The 25,031-nt window shown below is 42.0% G+C and overlaps 1 protein-coding gene across 2 annotated transcripts in view; it reads right to left on the bottom strand.

Moving 5' to 3' along the window:
- The window catches only part of SMYD1 (SET and MYND domain containing 1), a 54,085-nt gene that overhangs the window by 8,341 nt on the left and 20,713 nt on the right, over positions 1 to 25,031 (bottom strand). Inside the window, exons 3-6 of one of the 2 annotated variants that reach the window (XM_073610988.1) lie at positions 21,207 to 21,420; positions 18,501 to 18,631; positions 9,743 to 9,781; positions 942 to 1,134 (exon numbers count right to left, since the gene is read on the bottom strand). In XM_073610988.1, the coding sequence (XP_073467089.1) occupies positions 942 to 1,134; positions 9,743 to 9,781; positions 18,501 to 18,631; positions 21,207 to 21,420 (577 nt within the window). The remainder of the gene's footprint in view (positions 1 to 941; positions 1,135 to 9,742; positions 9,782 to 18,500; positions 18,632 to 21,206; positions 21,421 to 25,031) is intronic. The other variant, XM_073610989.1, reaches the window with a different exon arrangement.

Below are 25,031 nucleotides of genomic sequence, written 5' to 3'. Positions count from 1 at the left end.
CTCTCTCTCTCTCCCTCTTCCCCCTCCTTCTCACCTTCCTATCTCTCCCCCCACCACTCCCCCCTCCCCTTTCCAATCTTTCTCATTCTCTCCTATTGCTAACTCTCCTTACCCCTCCTTCTCATTCTCTCTCTCCCTCCTCCCCTTTCTATGTACCTTTACTCTCTCTTCCTCTCTAAATTTCTAATGGGAGTTTCTAGCATATTTCAGATTCTTAGTAAAAAATGTGCTATATCAGTAGATTTTCCATGTTTTGTCAGTAAAATAAAATAAAAAGTTGTAGGAGTTGGCAACTCTGTCAGAAATTAGCTCAGTGGGAGCTGAACGGCCACACAAGGCAATTAACCTCTTAATCATCAGGCATTTTTACTGTACTGTGTAACCAGCAGGCTCAACCTACAGCCTCCGAGAATCACACCCAATGTTTGCCGTGGACCACTGCATGCTCTGCACTTCTTCCTCTGGTATTAGGGCCCAAATTATTATCTCGCACACAGGCCCACTGCTTTCATAAAATGCCCCTGGTTGCATCATAAAGATGGCTGCCACATGGCAGCCCCCATTGAACCTGGAAGTGCGTACCGGCTTCTATGTAAGGCTTTGCTGCAATAGATATTTAAATGCCCCCTCTATGCAGCTGAGCTGCAATATGTAGGTGGGGCTTTGTGTGGGTGTGGCTTGAGTGTGGACACAGGGGGCACCATGATCTTCTGTTGCCCAGGGGCCCCATGAGTTTTCAGTCCACCTCTGCTTGCAAACCTGCAGGGAGATGGCTTCTCCAATAAACTATAAAGAAAAATCGACACGCAAGTGAGGAGAACAGGATAGTCACTGGCCTATGGCTTCTGCTTCAGCCTACTAATCTACACAGTATGCATTTTTAATAATTTTTCATCTAAAACAGAACCGAGCATAGATCAAAAGAATATCAACACTCCTACCTTAGTTTCACCATCTATGACAGCCAGCAACAGTTCATCCTTAGTCTTCTTGGTGCAGTGCTCACACGTGCAGTCAAAATAGTACTGTTTCTTCAGCTGTTTTCTTCTGTCTTCACTGAGGTTAAGGAAATCTACGTAAGACACATTGAGTTCTTCTCCCTTGTTGATCTTTCCAAGAGCGCGAAGCTCAATTCTGTAATAACCAAGCATGAGAGATCAGAAAAAATGCCTGTAGGAACCTTTGGGATGAGTTCAAGAGTGCGTCAACCCTTGGCATTCCAGCTAGGGGCACCATGCATTATTGTGACTGCAAGAGTGCTGAAGGTTGTCAATCCCATAACCAAAGTTTTTAGAGTTATTTTAAGAGGACCTGTACCATTTGAAAAATCTTACTCATCAATCTTAGTGTTTATGCAAGTTTTCCCATTTTTACATCATCATTTATTTGCCAAAGACTTTTAGAGCTACCTTCTGTAGACTCCTCTACTGAGCTGGACTATAGAGTAAATTTAAGAAAATTCCAATTTTGACTTTTCTCACTGCAGTAAATAAATTAAGGTGAACTGTATACATCTAAAATACCATATAATGCATCTTAAATTGTGTCTTTTTCCCTAATATAGCATTCCAATATCAATCCTTTACTAACTCCATTTTCTGTTTAACAATTGCCTAGGAGTCTGGGTGCAGAATTGTAATAGGGGAACTGCTCAGAAAAATAAGCTTTCCCACTCAGTGCATGTACTGTAAATTGAATGTTGCTTTGGTTGAGAGATGGGGCATAGCAGTGACATTTACTGTTCTAAGTCAGAAGGCTTCTGCACTCAATGGTCATAGACATTCCACTGCTGTCCGTGGGGGAAACTGTGGAGGGAGGAAATGGTTTAATCTACAAAAGCTTGGACTTTACATGTAATAGATACATTTCACAATCTAACTTTACATCACAAATAAAAATATAACATTACTGGGGTGGCTACAGATCAGCTTTAACCTTTTCCTGTCTGCTACCTGTATATTACAATTCTCCAGTATGATGCCCCTTGCTGAGGTTTACATTTATAAACGTCCACTCTTCAAGAGCCACCAATTGTCACATTGCACAATTGGTAGCACTCAATCTTAGATGGCAATGACAGCTCTGGTCCCCACTGATTATTGGAATCCAATCTAAGTGTTTCGGCATGTCAGTCAAGGCTTGGTGATTATATGCTGGCTGGAGGCTTCATTGACAAAATAAGCCTTCAGCTGCATAGCACTACAGCCTAAAGGTGGCATTGCGACTCTGTTAATATTGTAATTGCCAGTTACAATTACAATATTAAAAAATAATAATTTAATTTTAAAAAAATGGAAAATATTATATTTTTACATGCTTGTACATGCATTAGCCTATAACAAAGAAGAGCATTAAAAAAAAAATTAAACAGTATACTAAATAAAGGCCTCGTACATAGTTGGGACGTCCTACAATGAACACAGAAGTCTGATTGATACCTCTTAATTTAATAATTTCGGAAAATAAATTCTATTAAAAAGTTTTATAACTTTATCAAACTGATTGATGAATAACATACTTCAAAAGAGACAGATCCATTTTAAAGGGTCAGTCAAACCCAAACTGATATATTTTCTCCTAGTAGATGCCCGTTGGTTGAATTACTACCAACGTCCAAAGTCCCTTAGGTACATGGATAGTGACATCTTCTGCACCCAAGTTTCCAGGTCTAGCCACCTATCACAGTCATTGCAAGGGTGTTAGAAATTTTACAGAAGGATCATTGAAATAGTTTACAATGTGCAGAATGCAACATTAGAGTAAAACTCAATGGTGGAGGAAGCATAGCCAACAAGACTGAAGTTTACGATATATATTTAGGACGCTGGTGGGTCATACAGCCTAACACCATCTACCCATAACCAAAATAAAGGGGTGAGTTGAAAATCTTTTATGGTTTAGTCAACCCAAAAAGAGATATTATTGTATTAGCGTGAAGAAGGTTGAGTCAATTAGTGGTTGCCTGTGCTATATCTCTTGGTGATTTTAGTGATCATCTCCCTGCTGTAGTTCCTACCTCTGTTCCTGCCTATTTTTGTTTTTGGTATTCTTGTCCACCTTCAAGTTTTCCACTCCTCCTGTTGCATTATCCACGATAGATAATAAAAAATTCATACAGAGACAATGGGACCCCCTCATAATTGTTGCAGCAGGTGTCCAGACCTGGTATTTCAAGAGAGATCTCACATCTAAATCTTTTAATTGTCCAGCTTCTACTAGAGCTGAGATATCAGTTTTGGATAGACTGACCCTTTAAGTGAATATTAGTTGTGAATCCTGCAAGCATGCATCATCAATGGGACATTCTCTTTACCATCCCAGTCCATTGTCCGAACTCTCAATGTCATTCAAAATATATTATGCAAAAATAAATCCATTCTTTGTGCATTCCTCTTGTTTTGCACCATTTACATTTTCTTTTTTCATACCTTTCACATCGTAATGAAAAAAAATACATCCCAAAAATTCGGACAGGGTAACTAAAATTATAGAATACATATGACAAACATGGCCTTTGCCATTCCAACATGTCAATTCAGATCTGTGAGGAAAGGATTAGTGAGTACATTCTGTGAAAATGTTAGTGTAGAATGTTTAGATGGATTACATGGGTTACAGAAGTCACTTTGTTGTTTAATCACAGTGTTATTAATATAATAAACTATCGTTACAAAAATGGCAGAGAGACTTATACAATGAGTATTTTTTATGAAAACCTTTAAAATTGTTACTGTGCCCCTAGCAGCCAGCACCAAGATATCTGGATGATTCCAAAACAAAAAGTAAAAGTTGGTGGATTAAGACTCACACTCTGTTTCCTTATATCTCTAATGCCCCGTACACACGGTCGGATTTTCCGACGGAAAATGTGTGATAGGAACTTGTTGTCGGAAATTCCGACCGTGTGTAGGCTCCATCACACATTTTCCATCGGAATTTCCGACACACAAAGTTTGAGAGCTTGCTATAAAATTTTCCGACAACAAAATCCGTTGTTGGAAATTCCGATCGTGTGTACACAAATCCGACGCACAAAGTGCCACGTATGCTCAGAATAAATTAAGAGACAAAAGCTATTGGCTACTGCACCGTTTATAGTCCCGACGTACGTGCTTTACGTCACCGCGTTTAGAACGATCGGATTTTCCGAAAACTTTGTGTGACTGGGTGTATGCAAAACAAGTTTGAGCCAACATCGGTCGGAAAAAATCCATGGATTTTGTTGTCGGAATGTCCGATCAATGTCCGACCGTGTGTACGGGGCATAACAGATACCAATGGTGAGAGATTTCTGATGGAGTTACAGAATACTAGAAGAGAGCAGCACTAGGATGAGGAAATTGTGAAGCTGGAGTCCCTTAGTGATATAAGTAGCGTTTACTTTATTAAATAGGACTGAAACATTCCAAAAAAAAAAAAAAGGTCTCCTGCTCTCCCCATTTTCTTAAAGAGACCCTATCGCCAGACCATTCTTTCAACAACAATCTTTCTATAAGATTATATGTGCATTTAAAGTGGATGCAAACCCCATTCATGAAATCTGACCTGGGCACATATATCTGTAGTGTTTACTTATCTCTCTCCAAAGCTCTAAGTGCCGTGGCTTTCTGCTGCTCTTTTCCTCTATTAGCAGCATGATAACTTCAGACAAGCTCTCCGACATAGGAGCTAAAAGCAGCTGGAAATTTGTGTCTGGGAGGGAACTTAGAGATACTGTAGATAAGCAGAGGACTTGTCTATTCACAGCACAGCTCTGCAAGTTCCTTCCTATGTGGAGGGGGGGGGTGCCTTTCCTCCAATCAGCTGTCACACAGTATAAGCCCAGACTCCACACCCACTGCTGAAACAGGAAGAAATATTTCTAGCACAATGTGCACTTTCTAAAGAATGTAGAAAACTGAAGACAGCAGATATACATGTAAAACTTATGTAGAGGATTTGTTTCATCTCTGTGCATCATCTGAGGCTGTTCACTTCACTTGGTATAGGAAAGGGTTTACATCCACTTTAATGTGATTTATGCATGTTTTTTTTACTTGTAAAAGTCTTGTTTGTGTAGGCTTTCGAGAGTCCTGTGACTACTGCTGTGTGCCGCCATCTAAGACTCAAGCAACACACTCTATCAGTGGTTCCCAACATGGGGTACACATACGCCCAGAATGAGATAAGGGTAGGCCAAACAGCGGTTTTACCGCCACCCATCCCTACCTAAACACAACAATGCTGCCACACAGGGATGTACCTATGCTCCAGCAACGATGTTTTGCTTCCTAGCTGCAACAAAAATTAAACAGCATGTCACATTTGGCAGGCAGTGCTGACGCCGAGTACAACTCATCCAAGTGAATGCAGGTGTGCTGCAACTGAGTGCCATGCACACAGTTGCAGTGTGGTGGGTCAGCATTTTCAGGGTTAAAGTAGGTGGTTAAGAGGCTACATATCACCTCCCCACCGCCTGTCAAATGCCTATGAAAAGCAGCCCCCCACTGATCACTTTTCACTAGGGCCAGCAAGCAAGGCTGCATGGGTGAAGAAGACCTTAAAGTGTAAGTCATGGTACAATACAAAATGCAGTACATCTTTGCTATTCATGTACATTTCATGTTTATCCCTTTAAACACCCTGCAAATACAGAAAAATACCTGTTGATTTATCACAAAATACACTCAGTTCCTAAAGCCTAGTAAACACCCAATGGGTTGAAGGAAAAAAAACTGACAGCTCCAGTCGGAGCCACTGTACTAACAATCCGACATTAGTACAGCCATCTCGCCAGCTGAGCTATTGTGTTCTGATAGAGGGATGGCCCCACTGCCAGAATACTCAGGTCAGCGTTCTCAGCCATTGGCTGAAAGCGATGATCGGGAGCCAGACAGTCGCTGTTTTTCCAGCATGCATGTCTGACAGAATCCAGCCAATTGGCTGGCTTCTTTCGGACTGGCTGCCATAGACATGACTTGAATGTTGGCCAGTTTTTATTGAATCGGCCAATGTCGTCCGACATTAGGTCCGTGTGTACTAGGCTTTAATCCAGTTGTGAGCTGACACCACACAGCATTTTTGTGGTGTCAGCAAATTGTGGGAAGGCTAATAAGCCTCTTTGAGATAACACAGGAAATGTGCACAGGATAGCTCTGAAATGATGAACAGGTTTTATTTTAACTTATCAAGCCGATCCTATATTTAATAGACCAAGAGGTAGCAATAAGATAAGTCCATTGTTAGAGATAACATACACTTTAACCATTCCCTACTCTATTAAAAAAAAAGTGTGTACCGATATTCAATAAATTGTAGCGCTAAAGAACACATGTGTCATAAGAAAAGAATGTCTCTGTAATCATAAACTAGTGTCCCAATAGTGACGTATAGTCAAAGGGAAAACGTGATAATCCGCAGTGGATAAATGTGAACGGTGTAACAGTCCCTTCTGCTTCCCAAATCTCAATTCAGATGTCATCAAACTCATGAAAGGATGGGGTACGCTTACCGGAACTGTTGGATTCTACTGCCATGAGCATAGAATCAATCGAGCTGTGTGCCACCCTGGGCAGGTGAGTGAAGTGGTTGAAGGCAGATGGAGCCTCTATGAGGCCTGGATGTCACCTCTGGATACACGGGAAATAGGCCAAAACCTGGTTCCAAGGTTGAAGATGTTTTCTCAATTCCCGAAGATATATGGAAAAGAAGAGGGATGCCTCCACATGGTGTAAATCAGGGTAATTTATTTACTAAAAAAACGCTATACATAAAAGTGATCACAAGTATAAAAAAGGCAGTGTACAGGGTATAAAAACCGCCCTACGCGTTTCGATCAACAGACCTTCAACAGGGGCATAGAAGACCCTCATAACACTGCCCTGCTTTATAAAATACTATAAACTTACTAAGTAATTACAGGACCAATCAGCTGTGAGAACATTAACAATAGTGAATCTTATTGGACGAGGGGAGGGTCCCATAATGGGATGTGGTCAGCCCTCTCCTGAAGTCCAATCAATACACACATAATTAAGTATAGTTACAAACTTAGAGATCTGTCCACCAATAATAGAATCACAAAATTTCATGACCTTACTGGGATCCTAAGTGAGCGTCTCGTGCTGGGAGCCCGGGAAGCCGGCAAACCTGAGCACGTGGCGCTAACATCCGGAAATGTGTGTGCCCGGCGTGGGGGTTGCTTGGCAACCCCACACGCTGTGTCAGGAAAGTCCGTGAAACGCCTGACACGTGTTTGCGGAGCCGTCACATGGCAATCGGCTGCTCTCCCATGTGATAACTGACGTCACTCGCATAAGGAGAGTGTTGCCAGGTAACGGCGTGCGCCCTGTCGAAGCACGGGGAATCCTCGCGCTACGATCACCTGACGCTCAGCTGGTCTCCAACGTGACCGCTGACGTCAGTTCAAACAAGGGGAGCGTATCTGCATGCTGGAAGCACTGGCGCACGGCTGATCCTCTATGTGTCAGCCGACGTCAGTCAAACAAGGGGAACATGTCAGCATATAAGGTCAACATGTGCATCTTGCTGAAAAAACGTTTTTTCAGCAAGATGCACATGTTGTCACTCCTTATGCGAGTGACGTCAGTCATCACATGGGAGAGCAGCCGATTGCCATGTGACGGCTCCGCAAACACGTGTCAGGGGTTTCGCTGGCTTTCCTGACACAGCATGTGGGGTTGCCAAGCAACCCCCACGTTGGGCACACACATTTCCGGATGTTAGCATCACGTGCTCAGGTTTGCCGGCTTCCCGGGCTCCCAGCACGAGACGCTCACTTAGGATCCCAGTAAGGTCATGAAATTTTGTGATTCTATTATTGGTGGACAGATCTTTATGTTTGTAACTATACTTAATTATGTGTGTATTGATTGGACTTCAGGAGAGGGCTGACCACATCCCATTATGGGACCCTCCCCTCGTCCAATAAGATTCACTATTGTTAATGTTCTCACAGCTGATTTGTCCTGTAATTACTTAGTAAGTTTATAGTATTTTATAAAGCAGGGCAGTGTTATGAGGCTCTTCTATGCCCCTGTTGAAGGTCTGTTGATCGAAACGCGTAGGGCGGTTTTTATACCCTGTACACTGCCTTTTTTATACTTGTGATCACTTTTATGTATAGCGGTTTTTTAGTAAATAAATTACCCTGATTTACACCATGTGGAGGCATCCCTCTTCTTTTCCATATATCTTCGGGAATTGAGAAAACATCTTCAACCTTGGAACCAGGTTTTGGCCTATTTCCCGTGTATCCAGAGGTGACATCCAGGCCTCATAGAGGCTCCATCTGCCTTCAACCACTTCACTCACCTGCCCAGGGTGGCACACAGCTCGATTGATTCTATGCTCATGGCAGTAAAATCCAACAGTTCCGGTAAGCGTACCCCATCCTTTCATGAGTTTGATGACATCTGAATTGAGATTTGGGAAGCAGAGGGGACTGTTACACCGTTCACATTTATCCACTGCGGATTATCACGTTTTTCCTTTGACTATACGTCACTATTGGGACACTAGTTTATGATTACAGAGACATTCTGTTCTTATGACACATGTGTTCTTTAGCGCTACAATTTATTGAATATCGGTACACATTTTAGTCACGTGGTTTGTAGCAGCTTTGCTATTTTTTTCAAGGTAGCGCATTAATCATTTTCCTTTCTATTAAAAAAAAAGGTTGGGCTTTACATACACTTAAAGGATAAGTAAAGCCAAAGCTCATTCTGCACTCCTATGACCTGTTTTCAGCAGGCAGCGGGCTGAAGCCTGCTGTCAGCTGATGTCAAATAGCAGGTCCAGGATCAGGCAAGATCACAACAATGGAGTTGAGATCTGCCCTCATGCCTGGACCAACACCGGGCTCAGCCTCTCAGCAAGCCACTGAGAACCTGAGCCGGCCTCTCCTTCCACCTCCACAGCTCAGGGCTTCAGTGAGCACGACCGGGGGGCAGAGCAGAGAGCTGCTGACTGACCGATTGGACTGATGCTGCATCCACCGTGTAAGTAAGAATCTTAAACCTAGGTAAGTATGAATCTTAAAAAAAAACATACATCTCTTTTAAATCAAGTCAATCTGAGTATCACGTCCTGTTAAGGTGGTCATTTTGTCCTACACATGATCTAGTTATTTAATTACCTAGAATTGTAGTTCTATTCTACCATGAAAAAGGGTTTCCAAAACTGTTCTTTCCCATGACACTTTGATATAGCCTAAGGTAAACATATATAATTTCACTTAGATACACTCCCTTAGAATTATGCCTATTGGACCAAAAAACAGCTTCCTCCACCAGTTTTGTTATTTCCACTACAGAGTAGATATAACAGATGCAAAGAGACCAAAGACATCTTTCTATCCTAAGTTAGGCTTGGTAGTCAAGTTATTCCTTTTTTAGTAAGTTTATTGGTGTTAGAAATTGTCGTTAATGGGAAAGGAGCAGATCAGTAGGTGACTTAGACTCATTTATTTTTCAAAATCTGTATTGACAACAGCTCATGCTTTTAGATGATATGATATCTCCAAGGAGTCATTGATGTGGGAAGTGCAATGCATGGAACAGAGGGTGAGATTAGAACGGGATGGTCAGGCTTCAGAAAGAACAAGATTAATGGTGGTCCCAAACATGGATACAAATATGGAGGAGGTGATGGGAATCTGGGGACTAGGACATGGAGTGGGTTACTGGGTCCATGTGATGGAGAGTGAAGGGTGGACAATGATTCTTGGACACCGACCCACCTCATCTGTGTATGAAACATTGATTTTACAGCCTCATGACTGAAAAACAAAACAAGAGTCTACAATGCATATTGGAACAAGAGCTTCAATTAAAAGGGTGGGATCATGGGATCACTAAGGCATTCATGATTAACAGAGGCTATGTATCAATTCAGCTTCTTCGTTATATGCTTTGACGCAAAATATTTTCAGTAGCTCAAATGAGCTACTCATTTGGTTCAGATACTATTTTGGCTATTTTGGTTCAGATACTCACTGCTTTCTAGAAATTGAAATACCTACAATTTGTATAATACATAATAAAAATAATAAATTGTTTTACTTCCCTCATTCATGATACATAGCCCGTAACATTCACAAAGTAATATTTCTGTTCAATTGCCTCAATCATAATAGTAATATACAAACATGATAGAGCATACGTTTTTTTATTTGTGCAACTATGACTTCAGATTAAACATGACAGATTTTTATTATATTCTTTATTTTTATTATTTTCAAAGTCTTATACATTCTGAAACATAAATTCTGAAACGGTGGCTGCGCAAATCCTATATACCAGAGCCAGCACCATTTTTCCCAACACAGCACCAGAGTGCACGGTGGTGCAGTTCCGTGTGTTTTGGTGCACTACACAGCAGATATGTTGCCTTAATGCATCAGGGTGCCATTGAAACGGCACAGTGCTGCAGCGAACTAATACATACACTGTCCGGTAATGCAACCTAATGTATAGGTGTCATTGGGCTCTAAACGAGCACCGGCGTTCTGAGCATATTTTTAAAGGCAGCCTACATGTCCACCTGTGTCACATGCCATTAGAGATAAGTGGGAACTGTACATGCCTCTGCCAGCTAGTGTCAGCCAGTAATCCAGATCAGCTGTTCTTGGAGCAGAGGGCAAGACTGGATGGTGATGCCTCAATGAATAAAATGACATTTAAATGTCAGGCATTAGGAACACATAGGACCCTGCTTGTAAAATGGCTTCATCACAGCATGCTAAACTAACTTGCTAATAGAGAAAGACAGATATTATTATATCACACCCCCGAGTAAAAGACTGCCAAAACAACAAGCCCAATTTAAGGTTCTATGTTATTTTACAGCACGAATGAGATTAACCTCACAAGCTTTACAACAAATCCTTTGAGTAAAAAAATGTTTCTAGCATCAATAGGATGTACAGTGGAACCTCAGATTACGAGCATAATCCATTCCAGGAGTATGCTCGTAATCCAAAGTGCTCGCATATCAAAGCGATTTTCCCATTGAAGTCAATGGAAACGAAAATAATTTGTTCCGTATTGACTTCAATGGGATGCAATACCGCATGCGGCCAGAGGCGGGGGGGGGCGCCGGGGAGCCTCGGAAACGGCCGAAAAGGCCCGAGCGCACTTCAGCTTACCTCAGCAAACCTCAGCCGAACTGTCCTCGGGCCTTTCCGTGCATTTCCGAACGCCGCCAATTGGCGCTGTTCGGCTCCGGCGCCCCCCACCTCAGGTCAAAAGCAGTACTGCACACCGCTTTTGGCCTGAATCATGCTCGTTTTGTGAGACAACACTCGCAAACCGAGTTAGGATTTTTAGAAATACAGTGCTTTTTTTTACATTTCTGATGATGGCTTGTTTTTTCACTTTTTAGGATACCATGATAATGCATAGATTTTTTTAGAATGAGGAAGGCTTTCTTTTGGTCATAGTATCTTCCAAAGAAAAAGGAAACAAATAAAAATGAAAAATAGAAATAGAAATAAAAATTAAAAAATCTGGAAAATATGAGGAGCAAAATAAGTTAATTAGAGCTGATTAGGGTAAACTAAGAGTTAATAAGGGTAAATACAGTAGAAACTAGTTTTATTTAAAATAAAAAATAAAAAAACTCTTATTTTACTTGTCAGGTTGCTTTAACTATCATCATATGCAGATCAAAGCTTACTCACTTGATGTGCAAATTAATGGAAAAGAGTAAATAAAAAAGTAATAATAATGTTACTTTCTGTCTCTCTCTATCCCCTGTTTGAAAAGTGTTTATAAACAATGTTCAGAAAGTCCATCTTCGACAGCAGAAGCTGTAATAGCTGCTCTATTTGCACAGCAACTCCATGCTGTCAAACTGATTGCCAGTAATGTAGGGGGAGCAGCAGCAGGAAAGAAGGACAGAATATGCTACACACTCTGTAAAGTTCTATGAAGTTTTTGTTGGGACATGTGTAGCGCGCCCAATGTCTACAGCTAGTCAATTTATAAAATGCAAAGGGAAGGCTGAAGGTTTTTTAACTTCATGCATTCTATGCATGAAGATAAAAACCTTCTGTGTGCTGCTCCCCCCCACAGCCCCCACGAATGCTTATCTGAGCCCCCTTTTGATCCAGCAATGTAAATGAGCATCTCGGCTGTCCCCAGGACTCCCTCCCCTCATTGGCTGAGCCGCTGGCTCCCACTGCTTTCAATCACAGTCAGAGAGCCAATGAGGAGAGAGCAGGGGCAGGGCTGAGCCACAGCTCTATGTGTTTTATGGACGCATAGAGCAGGGCTCGGGAGTGAGCATGCACCAGTGCCCCTATAGCAAGCGGCTTGCTATTGGGGGCACTGGTCAAGGGAAAGGACCTGAGAAGAGGAGGACTGGGGCTACTCTGTGCAAAACCACTGCACAGAGCAGGTAAGTATGATATGTTTGTTTGTTTGTTTTTTGTGACTGACAGGTGCCCTCCTCCTGGCAACTTTTTATTACTCATTCTATTGAATAACAATCCGCTAGCATTGGGGTCCCAAATTACATCATTGAGTGACCCCATCACTTTGTTTACTTTAGTAGTAGGGACTGGAGATGTAATTTGGTGCAAAAAAAGCGATGGGGTCGGATGTGCCTCGGTGAGGTTTTTTTATTTTCCTTTTGGTCGGTTGGCAGGTGTCGATCTTCATGATTGATATGAACCTGCATGACTGGGCAACATGACTGATGAAGGATGTACATTTCTCTTCTTTTTTTTTTAAAAAAAACTTGGCAAAAGTTTAGGTGTGTTTATCTCTAGTTTTTTTAAAACAGGAAGGCTGGCAACTCTTGAATAAAAGTACTCTATTGGTTACATGGGTACACGTGTACAGGCTATACACTGACGCGTTTCGGCTAAGAAGCCTCCATCAAAGCAAGCTTTGATGATCACTCATCATCACTCAGTATTAAAAAATGTTACAATCTGGGTCGGACCCTCCCAAAGAGGAGTACCTAAAACTCTGCTTAAAGTGAACCCATGCCCAGATCATGCATATTCTGATCAAGCAGCAAAAGCACTTTAAAACAAACCCTCATTCACATCTGTATGATACTGTATCTATAGGCATTGTGAAGAAATTTATTTTCAACATTCACAACACAGACAGTGGGTTTTTCTATGAAAACTGAATCTTGGCTGGCTGTCAGCCCTCTAATATAAACACACAACAGATGTTTTTAAAGGAGAAGTAGGGCCAAAGCACTTTTTGTCCTTCTCCTTTCTCCTAGCGATTACATGAGTGCAGAAGGAAGTGCTCAGCGCGTTCAGCCAACAGCGGCTAAAGTCCACTGTCAGCTGGCATCACTCAGCCGCTCCAAACTCTAGAGAGACTCTGGAGAGATTCCGACTTTAATGTTGGGATCTACCCAGATGCCTGGACCAACAGCTGGCTCAGCCTCTCAGCACACAGCTGAGAGGCTGAGCCAGCCACTCCTGCCCCCTCCAGAGTCCACCACTCCATTGAGCACTGGAGGGGCAGAGCAGAAAGCTCAAAGAAGACTGAGAACTGAGCGACCAGCAGTCTTTGATTGCTCAGTTCTCGGTGTAGATGGGGCATCCACCTAGGTGAGTAAGTATGTTTATTTTTTTTAATATCCCACACTTCTCTTTTAAGCAGTTTGAGGATCTTAGAGAACGCATAACTTCACATTAACCACTTGCCGACCGCCGCCTGTACATTTACTTCGACAGAATGGCATGGCTGCGCAAATGGGCGTACCTGTACGTTCCTTAGAATTTGCCGCCGTGCCATCGCGTGAGTGCCGTGAGTAGGATACCCACGATCGTCTCACAGAGAGGAAGAACGGGGAGATGCTAATGTAAACAAGCATCTCCCCGTTCTGCCTAGTGACACTGTCACTGATCACCGCTCCCTGTGAAAGGGAGCGGTGATCAGTGACGTGTCACTCGTAGCCACGCCCCCTAACAGTTAGAATCACTCCCTAGGACACACTTAACCCCTTCCTAGCCAGCTAGTGGTTAACCCCTTCACTGCCAGTGTCATTTTTACAGTAATCAGTGCAATTTTATAGCACTGATCGCTGTAAAAAAGACAATGGTCCCAAAATTGTGTCAAAATAGTCCGATTTATCCGCCATAATGTCGCAGTCACGATAAAAATCGCAAATCGCCGCCATTACTGGTAAAAAAAAAAAATATTAATAAAAATGCCATAAACTATCCCCTATTTTGTAGATGCTATAACTTTTGCGCAAATCAATAAATAAACACTTATTGCAATTTTTTTACCAAAAATATGTAGAAGATTACGTATCGGCCTAAACTGAGGGAAAAAAAATGTTTTTTTTTATATTTTTTGGGGATTTTTATTATAGCAAAAAGTAAAAAATAATGCGTTTTTTTCAAAATTGTTGCTCTATTTTTGTTTATAGCGCAAAAAATAAAAAACGCAGAGCCGATCAAATACCACCAAAAAAAAGCTCTGTTTGTGAGAAAAAAGGACATCAATTTTGTTTGGGAGCCACGTCGCACGACCGCACAATTGTCAGTTAAAGCGACGCAGTGCTGAATTGCAAAAAGTGCTCTGGTCTTTGGCCAGCCAAATGGTCCGGGGCTGAAGTGGTTAAAGGCTCGTTTACACCAAGTGCCCTAAGGACTATGCTGAATGGTCTTACCCAGCACAGTCCCATTACAAGACAAGGCGAAAAGTCTTGCTTGCCTATGAGGGCAGTTCACACCACTGCGTTGCAGGGGTGTGTGCTGAAAAAGTACTGCTGCATTGAAAAAAGTACTACATGCAGTACTTTTTATCAACGCAGCAGGGTGCGATGCAAAAGACCACATTGCAAAGTCACTGTGTGAATAGAACTTAAAGTAGAAGTTCAGCCAAAAACAAACTAATCCTAAATCTACTCGCAGCTAAAATCGCTACACATTCCTTTTCTGAAGCCACTCCGGTCTGGTCCCATGCTGAGCTGTCAGCGGCTTCTTCAGTGTGTTGGCAAGTGCAGGAGAGGCAGCCAACAACGTGGCCCCATAGTAAGTCTATGAGTGACGTCACTTCCCAGGCATTTCCCGGCCGTTGTTGGTCCTCTCCTGCACACAGCATCTGTCACTGGAGACTGGACCGGATCGGCTTCAGAAAGGGTATGTATAGAAATGTTTGCTTTACAGGATTAGATAGATTTAGTTTTAGAATGTGGCTGCGAGTAGATTTAGAGTTAGTTCGTTTTTGGCTAAACTTCTACTTTAACCGCTTGTCACCCACGTAAAGCATTTGAGCGTCAGAAAAGATGGTGGGCTTAAATTTGTCAATAGGTAGTCAAGGTTTCTGTACTAAGAGCGTTTTCACAGCTTAGTAACCAAGCTGTTATAGACAGCTTCCGTTCTCTAGTAATGATCGGGAGCCAGCAGGACCATGTGACCACTGTGACAGCCAATTACCGTGATCAGGTAGTCCTTCCTGATCTAACCAGGCATAAAGATCCTGTTAAAAGAAAGCTAGGCTATGTGGGAAGGGGTCAATGAGATGACATTTGTGATGCTTCAATAAAGTTCCAAAAAAAAAAAAAGTCAAAAACAGTTCAATACACTGAGATCAGCACATCGGCATTGTTTCCTTCCAGACAGTGCATGCCAATGGTCATGCAATCAGTGTGGCTGCTGGTGTGCAAGATGCTTAAAGCGGAACTAAACCCCCCTATCGTTTTCAGCCAAGGAAGCTGCCATCTTGGCCTGTATTTTATCTTCAACCACCATGATGCTTCACATGTGATCAATTATGACTCCAGCCATTTGATGGTTTGATTGGTTGAGAGCTCAACCAATGTGACAGTTACATTCCCGGAACGTGTCGGGAATGTAACTTTTTTTTTAAACTGTTGAATCGATGGGTTTAGTCCTGCTTTAAAAGCAGCTAGAAGGAAATATGTAAATTCTAATTCCAGTCATGTTTAAGTGTCTGTTGTTTTGTGAAGGTTGAGTTACACATTTGCAACAAAGACTACTCTTATTATTTTTATACAAAAATCAAGGTAGTCAGATAGCACCACACCTTGTCAGATCTGTATGACAGAATCCTATTTTTAGTGCATTTAGTGTGTGCGTTACGTGACATTATGCTTCTTCTACTGAACAAGGACACATAAGGTCACTTGGCTGAGTGTTCATATACAAATCACAGAGTTCTGATATTACATCTGCTATTACATATTTATTAACCTTTCTAGACCTTGCTATGAGAAAAACCTTAGACTTCAAAAACAATCTGCAAAACAATCCTTACGTAAAGCACTAATAAACCCAAAACCAAAATTGTAATATATTACTCTACACCTTTGGTATCCTTCACTACCCAAACACTCAGCATCTCCTGCACCACTTGTACTCCCACTGCTCTAGGACTCTACTCCCCCTGCATCCCCCACCACCCCACCTTCTGCACCCCTGCATCCCCCCATTACACCCGACTCTGAACCCCTTGCATTCCCCATTATCCAGCCCTCTGCACAGCCTGTATCCCCAACTACCAGCACCATGCACCATCTACTTCTCCCACTACTCCATCTGCACCCTCATTACACCTCACAATGTACCCCTCAGTCTTCCACTACCCCACACCCCCTTATTCCCCATTACTCCAGATTCCTTATATCCCTATTACCCTACACTCCACACCCCTAGCCACCCCCATTACCCCGCATTCTGCCCCCTCCTCCCAATACTCCACACTCTGTACAGCCTATATCCCTAAATACACTCCACACCCTGCACCCCCCCATTAACCCACATTACCCACATTCTCCACCCCTGCATCCCTGTGCCAAACACCAGATTTGTTCCTCACCACAGAGTCCTGTATCTGTTGCAGGTTTTCAACACCTAGACCCAAGTAGGTGGTATATCAGCAGCCTAATTTGTCCAAGTATGTATAGCTTAACAAAGGGTGGTGGGTCCAAATTAGATTAGAGTAGGGTGCTAGGGAGGGGTGGTTGGGTTTTTATTGGAAAGTGTAGTAGTTCTTTTAGTAAGGTAGAGGAAGCTTGAAGGCAACCTGTTTCAAAACTTTTATAGACTTTATGAACCTTCGCAGATATGTAACTAGCTAAAATAAAATTGACCATCATTTTTGAGTCTAGCTTGGCAAGGTTACCCTACTGAAAGCAAAGTTTGGTTCTGTGTGTATTATCCTTAAAATATACCAAAACCATACAACCAAAATGCAATATATTGCAATTTTCTAATCCTACGTGTGGTAGCTGCATTGGTTAACTTTTTTCAGTTTCTTTCCATTTATGTTCACCTGGCAATCCTGCCAGTAACATGACCTATCCAAGTGTGACAAGGCTATCTCACTGTACTGTATTTATAGAGGAGCATCATTGTCACCCTTGGATAAGAAGTTAGAACTAAAAAAACACCTCCCCTTCTCCTCATCACCATAAAAAAGGGAGGATGTATTCTGTAGTCCACAGAGACAAACTGGGCAGGGCTGATAATAATATTGGGGATTTTAGAGCAGCATGTGCAGAGATCCCAGGTAGTAATGGGTTTACTGTATTTCTGGCAGGATCAAGGTGTTTGTTTGTTTTTTACTTGTACAGCAAAACATGAGGGAATGTGCATGTAAAGCTGAGAGGCATTGAATGTTTTTTTTTATTTTGTCCTTGTATACATTTTAAGGTGTTTCTAATGCCGCGTACACACGAGCGGACTTTACAGCAGACTTTGCCCGGCGGACGGGATTTGGTCGGACAATTCGATCGTGTGTGGGCTCCAGCGGACTTTGTTTTCTCAAAAGTTGGATGGACTTAGATTTGAAACATGTTTCAATCTATCCGACGGACTCGAGTCCGGTCGAAAAGTCCGCCGTCTGTATGCTAGTTCGACGGACAAAAAGCCACGCTAGGGCAGCTATTGGCTACTGGCTATGAACTTTCTTGTTTTAGTCCGGTCGTACGTCATCACGTACGAATTCGACTGACTTTGGTGGATTGTGTGTAGGCAAGTCCGTTCATTCAGAAAGTCTGTCGTAAAGTACGTCGAAAAGTCCGCCGGGCAAAGTCTGCCGTAAAGTCCCCTCGTGTGTACACGGCATTAGACCTTAAGGGAGGAATAGTCCATCAGTAAGTTCTGGGTCTGCTGTGATGTGTCCTCCCAACTGGAGTTACTGAAAGAGCGCTGTCTAATTCACCTAAACTGTCTTTTTATGATTCTAATGGCACCATTTTAACTTTAGAGACTTCACATTGTTTCCAATAGGCTACTTATTAGACATTAAATAATGATTATAATTATTAGACATTCAATAATTATTATAATTATTAGACATTTTTAAATTAGGCATACCACAATACTGAGCCAGATTCAGCAATTTCAGTATGACTACTCATTCTACTGGTAGGCACATTTTCATTACCATTGATCCCTACAGTATATAGAACATATAACAGGTTATCTAAAAGGTCTTCAGTAAATCTTACACAATAATTCACAACATTGCTCTAGAAAATAGTTGACTTACTTGCCGTTGTTGAATATAACCGTGCAGTTAGGCCAGCAGTCATGGTTGACTAGACAGAGATTTGGGAAAATTCCAACGCCGACAGCTTGAAGACCCCTTTGGTCACTTAAAGTAAATCCATTGCAGTTTATCTTTCAATTTGACCAACAACCCACAGGAGAGGGAAGAAAATGAAATAATCAAAATGAGCAAATTGCTATGCAATACAAACGTGGTAATTGGTACGTATCATTAGCAAATCTTATTCCAAACTGGGCAAAAGAAACCACTTGGTCCACCATCAGTAATGCAGAAAATAACCATGACCTGTGATTATCTCTAAATATGCTGAGGTAGTCTTCTGTCTCACTTTAAAGACCTATAGTGAGCTCAGCATGCATGCCGTTGCAATTAATAGGTAGTCAATCAGTGCTGCTAATGTCATCAAAAAACATTCCAACCAGATTCCAAGCAGGACAACAATGGACTCAGCAAAAGGGTAATACTAGAATCATGATGAAACATTCAAGGCTCAGGTGGATAAATATTCATCAAACTGGTCAGCCATGTATGTAGATTATACTAAAATGTAAATTACAGGCATTCCGCAGGTAGGCGCTTATCCCCTAAATCAGTTTAAATGCAACATTTTCACGTCTGTGTGGAGTGTTACGGTAAAGTAAACCTAAAAATGTAGAGCTGTTTTTTCATTAATAGATCAGCTGGGCATTAGAGAGACAGTAAAGCAATCAAACACTAGAGCTATAAAAAGATGGTCCTAGTTCCAAGTCATATTAGATGATGCTTGCATGTTGGGTGCATACAGTTCTGCACTGTGGGTGCTGATATCCAGGGCCGGGACAAGGGGTGGGCGAGAGGGGCGGTTGCCCTGGGCCAAATGGTTTCTTGTAGGGATGAGGGTGCCTTCCTTCTGTTACAAGGATGACAGGAATAGTGACAACAGCAATGATTTTGACAAGCTAGTGACTGCTGGGCATAGGATCCTCTAAGCTTGCACATCATGAATGTGGGAGGAGGGGGCACTGTTTGGCACCTTTGCCCTGGGCGCTGGATGACCTTGTCCCGGCACTGCTGATATCAACAGGGCTTTATTTCATTTTCAATGTAGACTCTGCTGAATTTAGTCGCCCAATACATGTTGCAGTGGGTCAAAGACGTGTAAAAAAAGAAAGCTCTGTGCAACCTGCTTTTTTCAGCTTTCAAGTAAGTGCTTGACTTTACTATCCCTGCTTTGCTTCCCTATTGCCCTAGTGATCTGTAAAGTAGACTTACATTTATTTCCTTAAAGTGTCACTAAACCTAGGACCCTGCATGCACTATATCTGGTCTCCCACAGTACACAGAACATGGAAATGCAATAGTTTTAGTAATTATAAACTGCTAAATACCTTTTTTTCATCAGCAGTATATAGCAGTCTTGTGACTTTTATCAGTGTCTGGTTAAAGCTTGTAGGAGGAGTTTTCTTTCTTCTCTGACTGTCTTATCAGAATGCAGGACCCCACACCCACTGTCTGGACAGTGCTGATTGGCCCTGTGCTGATCACGTGCATTCTCCCAAGAAAAAAAAACTCTCTAACAATACACACCAAACTGAGCATGTGTATTTCCCGCCTCGACTACTGTAACTCTCTCCTCACTGGCCTACCTTTACACAGGCTATCCCACCTTCAGTATATTAGGAATGCTGCTGCTAGACTAATACACATTACTAACCGATCTGTGACTGCTGCCCCTCTCTGCCAATCCCTTCACTGGCTTCCACTACCCCACCGTATAAAATTCAGAATACTAACCACAACATACAAGGCCATCCACAACCTTGCCCCCAGCTACATCACCAACCTCATCTGAAGATATCACCTAAACCAGTGGTTCTCAACTCCTGTCCTTGGGACCCATTAACAGGCCAGGTTTGCAAGATAACTGAAATAAATCACAAGCAATATCATTTGCTGCTCAGTGATTGCAGTATTCTAGTCTGCATCTCCCCAGGGCAATACTTAAATTCTGGCCTGTTAGTGGGTCCTGAGGACCGGAGTTGAGAACCACTGACCTAAACTGTCCTCTCCGCTCCACCCAGGACCTCCTGCTCTCTAGCTCCCTTGTTACCTCCTCCCATGCTCACCTTCAGGACTTCTCCAGAGCCTCTCCCATCCTCTGGAACTCCCTGCCCCAGTATGCCCAGTCAGCCCATACCCTGTCCACCTTTAGGCGATCCCTGAAAACAAGTGTATTCAGAGAAGCCTATCCCACCTCCACCTAAGAACCGTACCCAAGCCACCTCCATCAGATCATCCCCCGCATCTATTACCTTTTGTACCATCTCCCCCTTTCTTTAAATTGTAAGCTCCATGAGCAGGGCCCTCCTGTCCCTTCTGTATTGAACTGTATTGTGATTGTACTGTCCCTCCTACATTGTAAATCGCTGCGCAAACTGTTGGCGCTATATAAATCCTGTATAATAATAATAATGTGCAGCTTGACCCCAAGGTTCTGTTTTATCAGGAAATGGATTGGGGACTGTGGAAAAAGGGGAATATTAGAGAAGACAGGCTCAAACAGCCTTTTTACTCAATGCAGAGGATTAACCCCTTAGGTTCCACAGTGAGTATAACAAGCATGTTTTACTGCATATACACTTTAAATACATGTACCTGATTCCATAAGGAGTCAGGCAGATTTAGTTTACGACAATTTGGACTTACCAATCCAAAGATATGAGAGATGTACTGCATTGCAAACTGTTTACTCTGACTTGGCCAATAATCAAGAAAGCTTTGAACATCTTCCATAAGTGCGCCCTTCTCCTCTTGGTCAAAATGCTCAATGTGGCTTTGGAGGTCATCAACGGAGACTAAGCATCCTTCAGTGAGGCCTCCTCCTTCTCGCTCTATCCGCCACAAAATTCTAGCTGCAAGCCTGATATGTAATAAAGACACACATTTCAATCTACTGTGTAAGGAAATATGCCAAAGTTTTACTGAAATGTCCTTTCTTCTTTAACCACTTCGTCTCTCTTACACCTGTTCACAGCCTATGGACCAGAGCAATTGTTACATTTCTGCTATGGAACTGTTTATTTGCCAATAACTTTGAAATTACTAAAGATAACAAAGTAATACATATGTTGTTTTTTTTAAAGTGATTGTAAAGTTTTTATTTTTCTGTTAAAATAACAAACATAATATACTTACCTGCTCTATGCAGTGGTTTTGCACAGAGCAGCCCCGATCCTCCTTTTCTCGGGTCTCTGGCTGGAGCTCCTGGCCCCTCCCTTTTGTTGAGTGCCCCCACAGCAAGCAGCTTGCTATGGGGGCACCCGAGACGAGCTGCAGCTCAGTGTAACCATTCAGACACGGAGCCGCAGTTCAGCCCCGCCCCCTCTCTCTCCTGATTGGCTAACTGAGTTTGATTACTAACAGGAGCCAATGGCGCAATGTGTCTCAGCCAATCAGGAGGGAGAGTCCTGGAACAGCCGAGGCATTCGTGGACATTGCTGGATAGAGAAGGGGCTCAGGTAAGTATTGTGGGGCTGCTGCACACAGAAGGTGTTTTATCTTAATGAATAGAATGCATTAAGATAAAAAAAAAAACCTTCTGCCTTTACAATCACTTTAAGGACAAGCAAGGCTTTCTTTTCATGATATTGTCTTGCAACAATTTTTTTTTTTTTCTTTGCAATCCTTGGACCATAAAACGCAACAAAACTAAACAAACTCACTTTTTTCTTTTTTTCTTTTTTGAGCAGTGTTAGTTTAAAAATAGATATTCCTGCACATTATATTCTGTAATTTGCCCTGTGTAAAATGACACTAAAATTATGATTCTGGTACAAAGCATTGCAAAGTTATTTATAAATGAAATACATTTTTGATTCAAAATGTTTCCCTTTTTTTAATGGTAACTGTGTAACCATATGTTAAATGTGTGAACATGTTAATAAACAAAACAAAAAAAGTTTAAATTATTATAGTTAATGAAATAGAAACAAACAAAAAAAATCAGCAGGAAAATAATAGTTGAAGAGAGATGGAATCCAGAACACCCGTCCCACCTGACCCATGTATGGTGTGTTATATGGCCTCAGCCAGAGCTACTCCACTCTCCATGCCCCCTGGTGCATTTTGCTCTACCTATCAAGGCTTAGAACTTTATAAATAAAGCCCAGTGGCCAGGGCGAAACGCATTAGAGGCCGTGGTCAGTGGAATAGCTCCAGCTGAGGCCATATAACACACCATACATGGGTCGGGTGGGAGAGTGGCATTGGTATACTGAGAGGGAGGCTCCCAGAAGTAAGGCAGAGAGACTGGACATGCTTGCTACACATGCCCTGTGTACAACGATGATTTTTTTAGGGCATGTGTAGCATGCCCAAAGTCTGCAACTATTTAAAGGAGATTTTTTTGCATTTTTAATGCAGTTGCCATCTTAGATTTTTTGGATTTGATGCAGACACACACTAGAGGGCTTCAACTGCCTTGTAGAGGTAAAGTCTGGGCTTCTGGTGTGTTGTTATTTTAACTACTTTAAAATCAAGCACTTTCACTCCCTTCCTGCCCAGGCCAATTTTCAGTGCTGTCACACTTTGAATGACAATTGCGTAGTCATGCAACATTGTACCCAAATTAACATTTTTATATATTTTTTGAGACAGATAGAGCTTTCTTTTAGTGGTATATAATCACCACTGGGTTTTTTTTTTTTTTTTTTGCTATAGAAACAAAAAAATATCAAAAATTTTGAGAAATAAAAACAAACAGTCTTTCTTAGTTTGTTATAAAATTTTGCGAAGGCAGCTGCTCTGTGTGGTATCACGTATCTTGTACGTGATCAGTGGTTCCCAGCCAACTGATTTGTTACAGCATAAGCCGATCAGCAGGTCCCGATCGATTGATTGCCAGGACCTGTTGATTGGCTCCATCATTCACAAAATGGAACTCTTTGTTGTAAACAACACAAAGCTCCAAACACTGACAGGCGATCTTGCTGTTTTTTTATTCCCTGCAAAGGGAAAAAACAGAAAGATCACTTAGTAAAAGCAGCGCATATTACACACATTGTTAGGCACACATTTAAACAAAATCAAAAAAAGAGCAGCGCTGTGATAGTGATTACCTTAAGGTTACCCTATAGGTAAACAGATATATAAAGTGAAAATACCTATTTAAGTGTTAATAAATTATATCAAATATGTGAATAAGGAATTGATCACATGAGGATTAGTCCCAAAATCAGTAAACGAAAAAACAGTCCAGATATAAGTCCCAACAGAAGAAATGGACTGATGAGGGGAGATAGGATAACAATCCCGATTGCCAAAATGAAGTACAGTTGGATAAATGAGACCTTCACCGCACCAATGTGACAAACTGATAAAATTGTGCGCTTACCAGAAGGCAAGCTAATATAAAGCGCACAATTTTATCAGTTTGTCACATTGGTGCGGTGAAGGTCTCATTTATCCAACTGTACTTCATTTTGGCAATCGGGATTGTTATCCTATCTCCCCTCATCAGTTCATTTCTTCTGTTGGGACTTATATCTGGACTGTTTTTTCGTTTACTGATTTTGGGACTAATCCTCATGTGATCAATTCCTTATTCACATATTTGATATAATTTATTTACACTTAAATAGGTATTTTCACTTTATATATCTGTTTACCTATAGGGTAACCTTAAGGTAATCACTATCACAGCGCTGCTCTTTTTTTGATTTTGTTTACTGAGTGTGTGTATCCCACTTTTAGCGGCTGCTTTTTTGTCAATATTGATTCATCCTTTATACACTTGTTTTGTTCTTGATTTGTAGGGTTTTGCTCATCTAATGTTATATCAGTGTTTATATCCAGCGCGGCTGTTTTCTTTATTTTTACATTTAAACAACCTCTTGATCGCCCCATTAGTACAGTGACAGTGTATAGCATAAGACCTACCATATTTATCGGCATATAACACGCACCTTCATTTTAGGAGTGAAGTTTCAGGAAAAAAACTTAAATTTTAAATAAAGAACTTTGAAGCAAAATAAGGGTCAGTGCCCATCAATACAGCCTCACCATTGCCCATCTGCAGCCTGATCAATGCCCATCTGCAGCCTCACAATTGCCCATCAATGCAGCCTGATCAATGCTCATCTGCAGCCTCACAATTGCCCATCAATGCAGCTTGATCAATGCCCATCTGCAGCCTCACCATTGCCCATCAATGCAGCCTGATCAATGCCCATCTGCAGCCTCACCATTGCCATTACTGCAGCCTGATCAATGCCCATCTGCAGCCTCACCATTGCCATCAATGCAGCCTGATCAATGCCCATCTGCAGCCTCAACTCAGATTACTGCTGCCTCAGAGGGGACAGGGAGGGGGGTGGGACAAGCGCTGTCAGATTACATACATTGAGAATCTCCTGTTTAATCAGCGGCCTCTTAAATACAAAGTCCCGCCTCCTGGACCGGCTTCTATGATAGACAGAACACTGGTCCAATGCCGACCCAGGAGATGGGACTTCCCATTACAGAGGCCGCTGA

This window comes from Aquarana catesbeiana, linkage group LG01 (assembly GCF_042186555.1).
Source record: "Aquarana catesbeiana isolate 2022-GZ linkage group LG01, ASM4218655v1, whole genome shotgun sequence".
NCBI lineage: Eukaryota > Metazoa > Chordata > Amphibia > Anura > Ranidae > Aquarana > Aquarana catesbeiana.
The sequence above is the reverse complement of the archived record's forward strand: the minus strand, read 5'-3'. Positions and strand labels throughout refer to the sequence as shown.